The 11419-nt window shown below is 56.6% G+C and overlaps 2 protein-coding genes across 2 annotated transcripts in view; one reads left to right on the top strand and one right to left on the bottom strand.

The window, feature by feature from the left end:
• PFDN1 (prefoldin subunit 1) overlaps nucleotides 1-6387 on the top strand; it is a 36432-nt gene extending 30045 nt beyond the window's left edge. Inside the window, exon 4 of the mRNA XM_009890695.1 lies at nucleotides 6304-6387. Coding sequence (XP_009888997.1) covers nucleotides 6304-6387 — 84 coding nt within the window. The remainder of the gene's footprint in view (nucleotides 1-6303) is intronic.
• A 3521-nt stretch (nucleotides 6388-9908) lies between these two features.
• The window catches only part of CYSTM1 (cysteine-rich transmembrane module containing 1), a 19258-nt gene continuing 17747 nt past the window's right edge, over nucleotides 9909-11419 (bottom strand). The window contains exon 2 of the mRNA XM_009890677.1: nucleotides 9909-10418. Coding sequence (XP_009888979.1) covers nucleotides 10312-10418 — 107 coding nt within the window. The 3' untranslated portion in view covers nucleotides 9909-10311. The remainder of the gene's footprint in view (nucleotides 10419-11419) is intronic.

Genomic DNA, 11419 nt, shown 5'->3' with positions numbered 1-11419 from the left:
GGAGTTGAGTGTGCCTGCTGTGAGATGCTGTGCTGAACTACCAGCTCTAGACAAGGCTCCACAGACATGCGGCTCTGGCCCCTGGCTGACCATGTCTATCTCAACGCAGAGGCTTCTGAATCATAGCACTGGGAGAAATATGTTGCTTTGATCATCAAAAGCCTGTCTGAGAGGAGCTGATTAATAGTTTGTTTTTTTTTCTTGCTGTGGAATCTGTGGATGCTGGCTCTTTAATCTGCCAGGAATGTAAGGTCCGGGTGCGTCATCGTGCTTCTGCAGCGAAGCACCAGCCTCATTAGCTGCATGATGCAACGGCAACAGAGGTGGGAGGCTTGAGCAGGAGGTGATTTCCTGCTGTGTCAAAAGGCCACGGGCCACCTCTGTTAACCACAACTCCTTTTCTTCTTTGGGGTGTGAACTGGGATTGTATTTGCATTAAATCTAGTATTTCCGCAGCTGCTGCTAAAAGCAAATAGCGCAGAGCAGGTCAGGGAGCAAGTGTTGCTTGTGACAGGGAGCGAAATGCAAGGTAGAGCCGTGATACAGGATAATGGCAGGGGCAAGTGTTTGCGGCTTTGCTCTTGCCATAAGCACCAGCGAGCACAGTGAGGGTTGGCTTGTGGGTGCTGTTGTATGTAGCCTCTGGTTGGGGCCAGTCGAGCTTGTGCTTCCAAGAGCTTGTGCTTCCAAGAGCTTGTGCTTCCAAGAGCTTGTGCTTCCAAGAGCTTGTGCTTCCAAGAGCTTGTGCTTCCAAGAGCTTGTGCTTCCAATGCAGGTGAAGCAAAGAGGCAACTGGGGCTGGTGGCAGCTGCCCAGTGCTGCCTGACAGCAGAGCATGTTGGCAGCAGCATTGCAGCCTGCTGTCCTTGCTGGGGTTATGGGGTCCCGCATGAGGTGGCCGCGCTCCTCTCCATAGGCTGGGGTCGGTGGTGCCTTCCCTGCCAGGCTGTGCGGCTCCTTCTGCGAGGCTGTGGGCTGCACAGGCGCCCTTCCTCCTTCCGATCAGGAGATTGACACACGTTGCCTGTCGGATGGGGCTGCGTGAACAGCCAGTCCTATTTTGGCTATGTGTCTGATCACATGGGAGACGGTACTTTTACTCTACATAGCTGTACTGAAACCCCATGCAGGTTAGCCCCTTGCCCCACGCACCCGCTTTAGGAAGGCACAGGAGGGCTTGGAAGTGGCGAAGGCTCCTGAGAGCTGGGAGGGGAGAGCAAGGGCCAGGCTTGGTGGCTTCATCTGCGGTCAGGTGCAGGAGGGCCTCAGAGCTCCCAGTAGGTGCTGGCAGGTCCAGCTGGTGGGGTTGGCTCTGCTGCCCAAAGAAGAGTTCTTGGCCGTTTCTTCTCACTGTCCATCTCGGTGCCAGGCAGCCATTAAGCATGGCAAACCTACTTCCAGAAAGCAGATTTAGGTGAGGACATTTCCTTTTGGGCTAGTTTTTAGACAGATCATCAGGGCTGTGGTTTGTCTTGCTCCCAAGTGCTGCAGCCCTTCCTGGCTAGGGACAGTGACTGTTGTTGGTAGTGTGATTATTTTAAAGGAATTGCAAAACTACAGGCTGGGAGGCATTGACTGCACTGGCTTTTGGGGGGCTTATTCTGCAGTTTTGCACCCTATCAGCTATTCTGCATGTGGCCCAGATGTTGCTAGCCTGTCGCAGTAGCTGCATATTGGTCTTGTGGCCCAGTGCAGGTGGCAGTGCCCTTCTTGTGTGGGGACAGAGCAGGGCAGGAGGGGATTGAGGGGCTCTCACTGCAAATAAGGGTTTGGATGAGAACTGGTGGGTGGCCTGTGGTAGGAACAAGTGAGGGTGCAAGAGCTTGTCCTGTGCTGGAGCGGGGCAGCTGGCTTGATTTCAGAGTGCATGCGAAGTCTGCTGCCCGCCTAGAAATCTGCAGCTGCAAATCCTGCTACCTTCGCACATGCCTTCAAGGTGGCCTCCAGCTCTGTCACTTCTGTGGTGGAGAGGCTTCTTGCATGCTGATGGGACCTGCAACCTCCAGTGATTCCTCCCTGTGTGGGAGTTATTGTGCGTGGATCATGGAAACAAAGCAATGTTTTTGAAACCTCCAAAAGCCACGGGGCAGCAGAGGCTGGTGGGGGATGCGTGCACTGCCCTGGCCGAGCGGGCGATCAGAAGCTGTGCCTCCTCATTAAGTTTCAGTAACACTCCAGAAGTGTATTTTGCAGTCTGGTAAATAAATCTCTAGCAAGTGGATGTGGCAGTTGTGAAGCAGGAGGAGGAACTGGCTTCTCACTGCAGCCAAAGACGCTGGTGGACAGACCGGCCTCTTCCTACTATGCTGTCTGCATTTCCTCCTTCACAGCCCGGCCACTTCGCATGGCTCTTTGCGTAACTGCTGGGGAGACGCCAGCACCTCATGGCACTGCCTGGCCTCTCTGCAGAGCACAGCCCTGTTTGTAAGCCGTCAGTTTGGGCTTTCCTGGGAGCCGAGTGGCATGTGTCACCTTTGCCCCATCACCTTCCCAAAGCAAGTCTCCTTTCTTGGTTCTACCCTGGGGTTCCGTGACTCAGGCAGTGGCATCTCTTGCTTTTTTGGGTAACCACTGTGTCTGGTCGGAGTCCTGCAGAAGCTGCTGAGGGGGGGGGGGGGGCGGGGGGAGCGGTGTACAGCACTGCTGGTGTGGGTGGCAGGTAGGAGCTCTGAATCTGCAGCTCGTCGGTTGTGCAGCCTCTGAAGTCAGGGCCACATGCTGCCACATCCCGTTGGGCTCCTGACTGGTGAGTACTGGAGTTACTGGTGTAGAAGTAATATCAGAGGCTGCAGAGAGCATCATCTTTTGATTTCATGAGGGACCAAAACCCAGCAGTACAGTTCTGGCATTGCATTGGAAATTCGCTGCTAGCTGCACTTGCCTTGGCACAGGCAACAGAGAATTAACACTTGGAGTGGCGAACACACCTTCACCAGAAATTATATGCAGCTAATTGGGTGATGAGCTAAAACCTAGCAGGCATGGGCTTGCCTAAAACGTGGGGTCAGAGGACATAGGGTTAGCTAGGGCTGCAAGTCAACACAGAGTGCAGTGAAAGCATGTGAGTTCAGGGAAGCTTGGAGGTGGGGTTTGGGAGGCTTGGGTAGTGTTCTTCCCACTGGGAGCAGATACCACCAGCCTGGCAGATCTGGCTGGACCAGCACAGCCTCCAGGATGAGTTAAGCGCTGCGCTGTCAGACAGCTCTGGGAGAGCTGGTGTGACTAGGCATGGTGTGTCAGCCAGCTTGCTCACAGCGCTGCTCCCTGGGAAGGCGCACCAGGCAGAGATGGAGTTTCCTGTCTAGACCCCAGTAATCATGGTGAGGAGAGGTTTGCACGCAAGCTACTGCTTTTTCTCCTGTAAGTACCGAAGCAGAAACCAGGCCACAGCTCCTTGGGAAGGACAACTCGCTTCTGCCACCCAGCTTGGAAAATGCGGCAACTGTCTGCTCCTCGCTCCCCCTTGATTCTGGCTGTTAGTCGGATGGGAGCCAGCTGGCATGCTGGCTCTGCACTGCTGGCCTGCAGGAGAGCTTGGGAAGTTTGCAGCCCCCCAGCTGCAGGTGCAGGGTTTCCCTTGATGCTTGAGGGATGCTGCTTGAGCCCAAGGATGAGTCTCCCTGGAGGCTACTTTTGGGAGGAAGGGATAAAACATCAGGTCCAGCTCACATCCTCTTGCCCCAGAAACTACATGACTGAGGATAGTGACTGAGGGAAATACAAATTCCCTGAATCTTCACCTGCCTGGGACTGCAGGTGATGCTTAAGTAAAGAAGTGACATTAAACCATGTCCTGTTGCCATGCAGCCCTGCTCCTGTGGGGAGGGCAGGGCACACCACTGCGTAGGAGTGAGCAGCATGCATCCACATGGGCCACATGAACGCTCCTGTGCTCCGTCAGGCCACCTTAGTGCTCAAGGTCCCTTGTCCTTGGGGAAGTGGGCCCCAAATGGCTGCCAGCATGGCTTCCTAACAGGGGATTTTTGAAATCCCACTGTGGCAGGAGAACACAGCTGTTGTTTGCAGCCTGCCAGTTCCTGGCTGCTGTGCAGCAGCAGCGAGGTTGCTGCCACGGCCAGCTTGCCCGCAGAGAGCTGCTCTCTGGAAATGTCTCTTGCTGCCTGGTGGGCACGAGAGGGAGGGGGAGAGGACAGAAAGCCAGAACTTTTTCATAGACTACTTTAATTGCATTAAAAAATTGTTTTAGTAATAAATGAATGCATAGAAGTCAGCTCTGCTGATGCCACTCTCCTCCAGTGAGCAGAGCGAGGTGGAGCTCTGACCCACGTGAGTGTTCTGGGACCTGTCTCCCCTCACAGTCTTCAGATTTGATTCCTTAGATGTTAAATTCCTTACTGTCTGTCTGGGCAGCGTGAGAACGGCGTGGCGGTGGCAAAAGTCCTGGTCGTGCGTCAGCGAGTCGTTGGCAGGAGGAACCCGCGCTGTGCCTCTGCTCCCTGTGGTTTCCTGAAAAGCAGCTCTTGTAAGCCTGAGGGATCCCACGTGCCTGGGGACGGTTTCAGAGGGACAAGGAGCCCTTTGCCGTACCCATGGCCCTAGCTGTGGCTAACAACCTTTACTGTTCAAATAAAAGCCCTTCAGTATTTAGAGACGGGGCTGGAAGAGATGTCCTCATGGCATGGGCATTTCAGCTGAGTGTACAGAAGTGTCACTGCAGGTCTGCTGCAAGGGGATGGGTGGGAAGTGATGGCAGCAGGACTGTCCCATGTGCTAATGAATTTTCCTTCAGCATTACAGGTCCCAGCTCCCCGTGGGCTTGCAGGAGTCAGGGGGAGGCTGTCAGGAGGGCATCAACATTGCAGTTAATGCCTGTCGCCAGCTGGCAGTGGCCATGTCCATACACATGGGTTCACACACAAGCCCCCTAGCCTGCCCCCCCCCCCTTGCTTTGCCTGCAGCCTGCACCCATGGGTGCTGCTCTGCTCTAGCCACCTAGGGGAGCACCCCAGAGCAGCCTGTGTTTTTAACCTTTCCTTCAGCCCCGCTGCATGTCTGAGCAGTGCTGAGGACACCTTGGCTGTCCCCCTTTAGCTATTTGGTGGACTTTGGAGGTCAGTCATGCCGGACTGCGCTCCTCTGCCTGTGGCTGGGGAGGCAATTAGTGGAGCCCATGGCAGCATGTTCTAATACAAGGCCTGGACTCCTGTAATTTAGCAATAATCCTGCCAATGCCTATTTATTGGCCAAGCCATTTATTGGCTTGGCTGAGAGACCGAGCTCTATGGAGCTCCCCAGACCCATGGGAAGGTGCTTGGTGTGTGGCTGTCACCACTGTGGGGTAGCGGGAGCCTTGTGCTGCAGCAGTCCCCAGCAGGCTTTGCTGAGAAGAGGACCTTGTGAGGACAGCAAGCCCCGTGCCAGCATGCAGCAGGTCCTACCCATGGAGCCCCCGCATATGTCTCCGAGAGCTCTCCCCATGGTCCTCCACAAGCCCAGCTCTGGGGAGCCTCCCCAAGGGCCCCCCAGTCCATAACAAAATGCATTTGGAGCAGTGCTGTTCCTGCTGCTGCCAAAGGAGGTCTGCCTCCAGCGGTGAGGGCTGCCTGCGCTCACCACAACGCCTTCTGCCAGCCTGGCCTCCACTGGAGACTCTTGTGGCTGTTGTGGAAACCCAGAGAAAATAGTCAAAAGAGCCAAGCACTGATTTTTTCCAGTCACCTAGGAGCACCCAGACGAGCAGGAAAAAATGCTGCATGCTGAATTCCTATCTTGGGATGCATAGCTTCAGGCTGCTTCCCTGCCAAGCCTAGCCTAATTAAAGATGATTAAGGAAACACAAGTATTTGGTGATGATGCCAGGGAATTTCTGTTAGAAAGGAGGGTCTGGGTTTAGAAAACTGGCCCAGCTGGGAAAAAGAGCCTTTTTTACCCAAATGCAAAAGGATTTTGCTGTCATCTCCATAAGGAGGCCTCAGCATGTTAATTCCTCTCTAGTGTTACAAGTGTTGCTCCAAGTGTTACAGGGTCTGATTTCCTTGCTACTGTTAATGAACCCCCCTTTTTGCAGCGCCGCTGCTGCTGCAGCCCCCTGGCAGCTCCGAGGAGGAGGTTTCAGAGGGAACAAAATTCAAAGTCTGTGTAAACATTGCCCAGGCTAAATATTAATGCTTCCAGGATGCCTCTGGAAATGAATAACTGCTGCCCCCACTTGGGGAAACCCATAGGGTCATGTGTGCCCTCAACAGGCTGCTTGCAGCTCTGCCCTGGGCAGCTCTTGGCCCCAGCACCCTGGCACGTGCTGCCAGTGGACCTTAACTCTTCTCTGGGTTTTCTGCCTTGCAGCAGAAGAAGTCGTACCTGGAGCGAAGCGTGAAGGAAGCAGAAGACAACATCCGGGAAATGCTGATGGCCCGAAGGGCGCAGTAGCTGTGTGGTTCCCCCCGGCCTCCTGTGACACCCACTGGGTGATTTTGGGCAGCTCTGCCTGCGCACCGCTCACTGCCGCCCGACTGCACAAGCGCCATTCTGTGGCACTTTCAATAAAACTCTGCTGCGAAGCCTGAGCTCATGGCTACTGCCAGCGTCTCACAGCGGCGGCTCTGCCTGCGGGGATTTGATGGAGAAAGGAGGTGGGGGTGGGATGTGGGATGAGGGCCCTTCAGGGAATCCTGCTTTTACTTTAAAGCAGCTGTAGCCCTCGCCCTCTGGAAAGCCTCTGCAACACACTGGGGAAGGCTCGCTGTGTTGCTCTGCTGGAGGAGGGCTGGTGAATCTGTGGCGGGGGTGTCTGGCAGGGCCGGGCAGAGCAGGGCCAGCCATGACAGGCACCTCCAGGTCCACTACAGGTGGTCATTTATTCAGTCTCAGCTGGGACGGGCCCTGTTTCCCTCCTTGTACACATGGGCCTGGCAGAGCCCCAGCGCAGCAGCGAGCTCGTGGTGGGCCAGTGCCACCCTGTGCTTCATGCTCGCAGTGCATGAAGCTTCCTGGCTTCCTCGCCTGGCTTCCTCCTTCCCCTGCTTTGGGGCTTTTCTGAAATGGAGCTTTCGGGGATGTCTCCTCTCCTGCCAGCAGCAACTTGAGATCTTGGATCTGAGCAGGACTTTCCAGGTCCCGTTGCTGACCCCATCTGCTCTTGATCCGTAGACACACGGGCTCTGTCACACTCTGGGCTGGCCCTTTGCCACCTGCTTCCCCCCAGGGTCCCAGGCCATGTCCCTGCCTCACCAGCTGCTTCAGCTTTGCTGGTGATCACACCCCTCCACTGCCTGCAGCTGCTGCCCCATCGACACGGGGGCTGTGGACTGATCCCCCAGCTCACTCATACCCTGCACACACACTAAGTAGGGAACCCTCACCCAGGACCGTGTTTAAGAGGAATTTACTAAGCTCAGACAGACTGTGCTGATCAGATGCTGGACAAGTGTACCAACCAGCTGGTCGTTAACACCCAGCTGGTCCTTTCAGCCCCATACCTCGCTATTTTTCCACGCTTGCTCCTCTCTACATCACCTGCACCTCCACCAGAGGGTCCTCCACTAAACATCCCAGAGCAAGACCTGTGCAATCCCAAACAGCTTTTCCCTGCATCCGATAATGTGTCCCACCCCGGCATCAACCCCTTATTCCAGAAGGTGACCTGGAGAGCTGCTCTGGGGCACTCATGGGGTGGGCACAGCCCGGGCATGGGGCTGCCCTGGTAAAGGCCCCAGACAAGGTGTCTGTGCCTCGAGTGTCCTTGGGTTGGGTTCCTGCTTGCCATTGTGCCCCTGTGCACCGCTGGGCTTGTGCCTGGGCTCATGAGGGGCTGATGGACCATATGATGGGCCTGGGAGTGGCTTGGCTGGGGGTTGGTTGGGCTCCCCTCCTGCTGGGTCTCACTGAGCTCCTGTGTGGGTGTGCAGAGCTGCTGCATCCCACAGCCAGCCACGAGCTGCCACATCTGCTGTTTCCCAGCTCTGGTGCTTGCTGGCATGTGCCAGCTGCCATGCTTGGCAGCACCCAGCAGGGGTGGGCACACCTGGACCAGGTGTCCCGTTTTGGTCCTGGGGCAGGGCAGGTCAGCCCGTAGCTGGGCTCAGTGGCCAGGGCCTCACTGCTGCGGGGACTGCCTTGCACTGGGCTGGGCTGAGCGTCACCCCCTGCCCTGGCCTGGCATGGGGGACAGGCTCTGTCCAGGCTCACTGGGGGACAGGGGGAGCCCTCTTCTCCAGCAACCCAAGCCTGATTCCTCCCCCACATCGCCCCAGAGAACTGCTGCCCCGCATGGTGCAGGGTAACTGGCACCTGTGGCAGCCTTTCCCAGTGGAGCGTGGGAGATGTGGCATCCCCTCTGTGTCCCCAAGGACAGGCACTGTGGCACCGAGGGTAGGGTGCTGCAGGGATCTGTGCTGCCTGAGGCAGAGCAAGACCCAGTCTGCGGCTGTGGGGTGACTGCGCAGGACTGGGGGCTCGCCTTGTGCCCAGCAAGGTGGTTTTTGGGGAGCAGACAAGGGCAGGCAGGGTGGTCTGGCCACCGTGCTGGGGCAAGGGGCTGGAGAGAGGGGGCAGGCAGGGGCATGGGTGCAGCCCCCTGCCAAGGTGGGGTGAGCCAGGGACCACCCTGCTGAGCCCTGATGGCTGCTGAGCTGCCAGGGAGGTGACAAAGTGACAGGGAGGGTGACGGTGACTGTTCCCGGGGCAGGAAGCCTCTGGCAGCAGGCCTGAGCTTAGGGCTGCAGCCTGCAGGGGGGCTTGAAGGCTCCAGGGACCCTCGTCAACCCAAACCAAATTGTCTTGCTCCAGACCAGAGCCCCGAGACTGCATTTCTCAGACCCATGCAAAGGCATACAGAGCACCTGGGCTGTGCCAGAAGCAGCGGGCACCTGGCTGGGGGGGGGGAACGCCTGGACAAAAAGGTGCAGAAGAACCCAGCGAGGTGCCTTGTGAGGCCTGAGCAAGCCTCACAGCATGGCAGCTGTGGCCCTGCTGTGCAGTTGGCAGCTAAGCCCCGTCCCCACATTGGTTTCTTCAGGCCTGGCTGCTGTACCCAGGCCCGTGCAGGCGCAGGGCAGCAGAGCCTTAGGACCCAGACAAGTCCAACCCTCATTTAGCTCAGCTTGGGCCACCCTTCCCTCCCTTGGCACCTGCTGCCAGGTCCAGGGGAGGCTGGCTGCAGCACACCCAAACCAAGGGGTGGCAAGCCCAGCACCCTTTGAAGCCCTGCTGCAACAGGGTACAAGATCACTTGATGATTGATCTTCAGGCACTACAAATCAGAGCCAATGTGTGTCAGTCCACCAGGATGGGTTTTGCTTCCTGAGGCAGGGAGAACACCAGCGAGTGGGTGTGGTGGGTAGGGGGTGGGCACTATCCTCCATGGTGACCAGCAGCAGCTTCCCCACTTTTCTGCAGATAAAAGCTTTTTATCCCTCTCCTGGCCAGGCATGCCATGAAACAGCTGCAGCTACAAATCCTCAGGACTAAATTAATCCATAGCCTTCTTTCTTCTTCCCCATTAATTCCCCCTGCCCCCACAGCCCATACTCTACAGCAGGGGGATGATGGATCATTGCTCAAAAACCCCCTGAGCAGGACCAGTCCTCCCTCAGGAGCTGCTGGCACACACACCCACAGCAGTTCAGCACATGCTTCCCCCAGCTCCCTGCCATCCCAGGAACTGCTGGGACCTGCATGTCCAGCCCTGAGTACACCGAGGGATGAAAAAACCTGACTGAGCCAGGGACAACACGGGTGCTTCACCCTCCCCAACCTAGCTGGTTTCACTGCACTCTCAGGGCTTATGCACCAGGTTGCTGCAGAAAATGCCACAGCAGGGCCACACAGCCCCAGCTCAGAGCTCAGTGAGGGGTTGAGGCACCAACTTCTGCAGCAAAGCTGCTTGAAGCCAAGTCCCCAATTGCTACTGCAGAGTCAGCACAGGCAGGAGGCTGAGAACAGACAGCGACGGGGGAAGCACACCCTCTATGGGACAGATTTATTGAAACAGTCAGGACCTAGCAAAGAAAATCAACTGTTGCCTTTAATTATTGCGTATGTCTTCATTTCTAGGACTAGGAAAATTTCAACTGATAAATATACATTTCATCAGAATGCCTTTGGCTGAAATACACCATTAGCACATTCTTCAAAGTTACAACAAAAGTCTTAGAAATGTTAAAAAGGGATTTTTTTTCCTTTACTAAAATAAAGGAGTGCACCCCCCACCCCAACAAGGCGCTAGGACTGACAGACAGGAACTCTTGGCTGTGCAAAGCAGAGCGTTGATTACAGTAACAGAAAGAAGTCAGGAAAGGAGTGGGGAGCCTGCATAGCACTCGGTGAAAGGTATGGGAGATGGCTGCAGTGGGGTCAGGTCAACATGTCCCACAGGCAGCAGCAGCAGAGCGCCGTCCAGCATGCCGTCAGGCAGGCACTCTCGCCCGTGTCGTCCCTCCGCCGCTCCTCCACGACATACACTGCAGGGACAGGAGAGCTCGGTCAGTCAAAGAGCAGCACAGAGCACCTGCAGCACCCAACCACATCCCTCCACCGCCCCAGCGCAGCCGCAGTGCCCCTCTGCACCCCAGCACTCACTTCAGGTGGCCCAGGCTTGCCGGAGACAAGCTGGTGCACAGGTGAGCACTTGTGGGAGGGGAGGTGCCAAGCTGCCATGGTTCTGGGTGCTGCAGCCCCTCATGCCACAATTTCAGCACCCAGTGAGGACCCACTGTTCCCTCCCATGACCACAGCATCCCTTGGGCAGGGAGGGTCCCCGGGGGAAGCACTTCTTTCTGCAGCCAGGCCCAGGCTGCAGGCTGCACAACGTTATGACCTCAACACGAGCAGCCGGTGCAGGTCAGCCAGGACCAGACTTCCGTTACATCGCATACAGTTATTGAGCAAGAAAGTGGGCTCAGGCTAGAAGGTGCCTGCTCCAAGTGAGCTGCCTCCCCGCCCCCCGCCAGCGCTGGTGCCTCCCTGCCTGCCCTGCTACCTCCTCTGCACTGAGCTTGGGCTATCACACCTTGGCTTCAAACTGTAGCAGTTTGAAGGCAGGCACACAACCTTCCTTCCTTAAAGCTTTCTTGGGTCTGTTTGGTGTGGTCTGCACAGGAAACGTGCCCTCACACAGAAGTCTGACCCAGGCAGGCAGCTGGTGCTTTCAGTCAAGTGGCTGAACACGTGGTGTTGATAGGCAGAGGCTGGGGCAGGAGGCAACTCGGTGTCCGCCTGGCCCTCCCACGGGCTTGCTTTGTGCCCACAACCTTCCTTCCTTAAAGCTTTCTTGGGTCTGTTTGGTGTGGTCTGCACAGGAAACGTGCCCTCACACAGAAGTCTGACCCAGGCAGGCAGCTGGTGCTTTCAGTCAAGTGGCTGAACACGTGGTGTTGATAGGCAGAGGCTGGGGCAGGAGGCAACTCGGTGTCCGCCTGGCCCTCCCACGGGCTTGCTTTGTGCCCAGGAAAAACCTTCCCCC

This window comes from Charadrius vociferus, unplaced genomic scaffold (genome assembly GCF_000708025.1).
Source record: "Charadrius vociferus isolate BGI_N301 unplaced genomic scaffold, ASM70802v2 scaffold828, whole genome shotgun sequence".
In the NCBI taxonomy this organism is placed as follows: Eukaryota; Metazoa; Chordata; class Aves; order Charadriiformes; family Charadriidae; genus Charadrius; species Charadrius vociferus.
The sequence above is the reverse complement of the archived record's forward strand: the minus strand, read 5'-3'. Positions and strand labels throughout refer to the sequence as shown.